The sequence below is a fragment of the Lipophrys pholis genome, assembly GCF_963383615.2.
Source record: "Lipophrys pholis genome assembly, chromosome: 3".
Lineage (NCBI taxonomy): Eukaryota > Metazoa > Chordata > Actinopteri > Blenniiformes > Blenniidae > Lipophrys > Lipophrys pholis.
The window spans coordinates 36,906,112-36,910,487 of record NC_137627.1 but is presented as its reverse complement, the minus strand read 5'-3'; the positions used below and the strand labels follow the sequence as shown (position 1 = coordinate 36,910,487).

The 4,376-nt window shown below is 54.5% G+C and overlaps 2 protein-coding genes across 2 annotated transcripts in view; one reads left to right on the top strand and one right to left on the bottom strand.

Annotated features, from left to right (window-relative positions):
• LOC308107762 (olfactory receptor 10J5-like) overlaps positions 1-215 on the bottom strand; it is a gene marked incomplete at both ends in the record, with an annotated part of 933 nt that extends 718 nt beyond the window's left edge. The window contains one exon of the mRNA XM_080460253.1: positions 1-215. This exon is cut by the window's left edge and continues 718 nt beyond it. Coding sequence (XP_080316379.1) covers positions 1-215 — 215 coding nt within the window.
• A 2,776-nt stretch (positions 216-2,991) lies between these two features.
• On the top strand, positions 2,992-3,918 carry LOC308107761 (putative olfactory receptor 1F12P; the record flags this gene model as incomplete). The annotated part of the gene is made up of 1 exon (XM_080460252.1): positions 2,992-3,918. The coding sequence occupies one exon, from the start codon at positions 2,992-2,994 to the stop codon at positions 3,916-3,918; it is 927 nt and encodes a 308-aa protein (XP_080316378.1).
• Positions 3,919-4,376: the final 458 nt, after the last annotated feature.

Below are 4,376 nucleotides of genomic sequence, written 5' to 3'. Positions count from 1 at the left end.
CTGCCGTACAGCTCGTTGACAAACAGGCTGCACAGGAACAGGTACATGGGCTCATGCAGGGTCCTGTTCACGCAGATCACCAGGATCAGCAGCACGTTGCAGCACAGAGTCAGAACATAGAAGCACATGATGACAGCGAAGAGCAGATACTTCAGCAGACCCACGTCTAGGAAGGCCTCCAGGACGAAGAACGACACCTGAGTGGAGTTTCTCATGATGGATGGCGGCGGCGGCGGCGGCTTGCAAACAGGTAACGAGCTGAGCCGTCACATCGTCACTCTGCAAGAACAGACACTGTGTGTGTGTGTGTGTGTGTGTGTGTGTGTGTGTGTGTGTGTGTGTGTGTGTGTGTGTGTGTGTGTGTGTGTGTGTGTGTGTGTGTGTGTGTGTGTGTGTGTGTGTGTGTGTGTGTGTGTGTGTGTGTGTGCAGCAGTCAGAGAGCAGAGACCATCAGTGTGTGTTGGGAGCAGGTCTCAGCTCGTCTCATTGTGACGTTCAACGTGAAGCAAACGACTGTGAGACGAAACTCGTTCTTATAAAGCTCTGCTGGGGTCTCCCAGGTGTGTGTGTGTGTGTGTGTGTGTGTGTGTGTGTGTGTGTGTGTGTGTGTGTGTGTGTGTGTGTGTGTGTGTGTGTGTGTGTGTGTGTGTGTGTGTGTGTGTGTGTGTGAGAAGCATTCAGATTATTTACACATCTGAACTTGAGGCTACAAAGAGCTTTGAAAAATAACTTTAATGGGATTCATTGCTAAAACCACCATAAATGGAAAGGACAGGTGAGGACAGGTGAGGACAGGTGAGGACAGGTGAGGACAGGTGAGGACAGGTGTGGACAGGTGAGGACAGGTGTGGACAGGTGAGGACAGGTGAGGACAGGGACACCTGGATAGGTGAGGACAGGGTCACCTGGACAGGTGAGGACAGGGTCAACTGGACCGGTAAAGACAGGTGATGACAGGTGAAGACAGGTGAGGACAGGTGAGGACAGGTGGAGACAGGTGAGGACAGGTGAAGATAGGTGAAGACAGGTGAGGACCGGTGAAGACAGGTGAGGACAGGTAAAGACAGGTGAGGACATGTGAGGATAGGTGTGGACAGGTGAGGACAGGTTAGGACAGGGACACCTGGATAGGTGAGGGCAGGGTCACCTGGACAGGTAAAGACAGGTGAGGACAGATGAAGACAGGTGTTGACAGGTGAGGACAGGGACACCTGGACAGGTGAGGATAGGGTCAACTGGACCGGTAAAGACAGGTGAGGACAGGTGTGGACAGGTGAGGACAGGTGTGGACAGGTGAGGACAGGTGAGGACAGGGACACCTGGATAGGTGAGGACAGGGTCACCTGGACAGGTGAGGACAGGGTCAACTGGACCGGTAAAGACAGGTGATGACAGGTGAAGACAGGTGAGGACAGGTGAGGACAGGTGGAGACAGGTGAGGACAGGTGAAGATAGGTGAAGACAGGTGAGGACCGGTGAAGACAGGTAAAGACAGGTAAAGACAGGTGAGGACAGGTGAGGACAGGTTAGGACAGGGACACCTGGATAGGTGAGGGCAGGGTCACCTGGACAGGTAAAGACAGGTGAGGACAGATGAAGACAGGTGTTGACAGGTGAGGACAGGGACACCTGGACAGGTGAGGATAGGGTCAACTGGACCGGTAAAGACAGGTGAGGACAGGTGAAGACAGGTGAAGACAGGTGAGGACAGGTGTGGACAGGTGTGGACAGGTGAGGACAGGGACACCTGGATAGGTGAGGACTGGTGAGGACAGGGTCACCTGGACAGGTGAGGACAGGGTCAACTGGACCGGTAAAGACAGGTGAGGACAGGTGAAGACAGGTGAGGACAGGTGAAGACATGTGAAGACAGGTGAGGACAGGTAAAGACAGGTGAGGACAGGTGTGGACAGGTGAGGACAGGGACACCTGGATAGGTGAGGGCAGGGTCACCTGGACATGTAAAGACAGGTGAGGACAGGTGAGGACAGGGACACCTGGTTAGGTGAGGACAGGGTCACCTGGACAGGTGAGGATAGGGTCAACTGGACCGGTAAAGACAGGTGAGGACAGGTGAAGACAGGTGAGGACAGGTGAAGACAGGTGAGGACAGGTGAGGACAGGTGAGGACATGGACACCTGGAAGGTGAGGTGAGGACAGGGTCAATTGGACAGGTGAGGATAGGGTCAACTGGACCGGTAAAGACAGGTGAGGACAGGTGAAGACAGGTGAGGACAGGTGAGGACAGGTGAGGACATGGACACCTGGAAGGTGAGGTGAGGACAGGGTCAACTGGACAGGTGAGGATAGGGTCAACTGGACCGGTAAAGACAGGTGAGGACAGGTGAAGACAGGTGAGGACAGGTGAAGACAGGTGAAGACAGGTGAGGACAGGTGAGGACAGGTGAAGACAGGTGAAGACAGGTGAGGACAGGTGAGGACAGGTGAGGAGGGCCTCCAGTCCAAAAATATGTTGCATGCTTCAATAAGACAATTGAACAAAACAGTTAAATAAACAAATCTAAAACAAAAAGGATGTAGGACACACGTCTACTGAGATGGACAACACACACACACACACACACACACACACACACACACACACACACACACACACACACACACACACACACACACACACACACACACACACCTGGGAGACCCCAGCAGAGCTTTATAAGAACGAGTTTCGTCTCACAGTCGTTTGCTTCACGTTGAACGTCACAATGAGACGAGCTGAGACCTGCTCCCAACACACACTGATGGTCTCTGCTCTCTGACTGCTGCACACACACACACACACACACACACACACACACACACACACACACACACACACACACACACACACACACACACACACACACACACACACACACAGTGTCTGTTCTTGCAGAGTGACGATGTGACGGCTCAGCTCGTTACCTGTTTGCAAGCCGCCGCCGCCGTTGCCGCCGCCGCCATCGCCGCCGCCGCCGCCGGCGTCCATCATGAGAAACTCCACTCAGGTGTCGTTCTTCGTCCTGGAGGCCTTCCTAGACGTGGGTCTGCTGAAGTATCTGCTCTTCGCTGTCATCATGTGCTTCTATGTTCTGACTCTGTGCTGCAACGTGCTGCTGATCCTGGTGATCTGCGTGAACAGGACCCTGCATGAGCCCATGTACCTGTTCCTGTGCAGCCTGTTTGTCAACGAGCTGTACGGCAGCAGCGGCCTGTTCCCGCTCATCCTGGTCCACATCCTGTCCGACTCTCACACCGTGTCGGCGCCGCTCTGCTTCCTGCAGATCTTCTGTCTGTACATGTACGTGAACGTGGAGTTCTACAGCCTGGCGCTGATGTCGTACGACCGCTACCTGGCGATCTGCCGCCCGCTGCAGTACCGCAGCCTGATGAGGAGCAGCAGGGTGGCGCTGCTGCTCGCCGTGTCCTGGCTGGTTCCCGTGGTGGTGATCGTGGTCATGGTGTCTCTGACCATGTCCCTGCAGCTGTGTGAGAACGTCATCGACACGCTCTATTGTAACAACTACTCAGTGGTGAACCTGGCGTGCTCCGACACCACCGTCAACAACGTGTACGGCCTGGTCTACACCTACCTGGTGCTGGTCAGCCTGGCCCTGCTCATCATCTTCTCCTACCTGAAGATCCTCAGGGTGTGTTTCTCCGGCTCGCAGCAGACCCGGCAGAAGGCCGTCAGCACCTGCGGGCCTCACCTGGCCTCGCTGCTCAACTTCTCCTTCGGCTGCTTCTTCGAGATCGCCCAGAGCCGCGTGAAGATGAGCGGCATGCCCGCCGTCGTCCGCATCATCATGTCCATCTACTTCGTCACCTGCCAGCCGCTCCTCAACCCCGTGCTGTACGGTCTCAACCTGGCCAAGATCAGGGTCATCTGCAGGAACCTGCTCCTCCACAGACTCTGAGTGGGAACTGGACCATCCAGGGTCCAGTTATCACAGCAACAGCAGCAACAGCAACAGCAACAGCAACAGCAGCAACAGCAACAGCAACAGCAACAGCAACAGCAACAGCAACAGCAGCAACAGCAACAACAACAGCAGCAACAGCAACAGCAACAGCAACAGCAACAGCAACAACAACAGCAGCAACAGCAACAGCAACAGCAACAGCAACAGCAACAGCAACAGCAGCAACAGCAACAGCAACAGCAACAGCAGCAACAGCAACAGCAACAGCAGCAACAGCAACAGCAACAGCAACAGCAACAGCAACAACAACAACAACAACAACAGGTCAGAGATGCTCCAGGAGACCGACGGAGAGCCAGAAATCCAGGGGAAGTCCTGGCAAAACCTCCAGAGGACACAACGTCAGAATGAGAGCACCTGAAAAGATTGATAAGAGTTTATTAAAGATAATC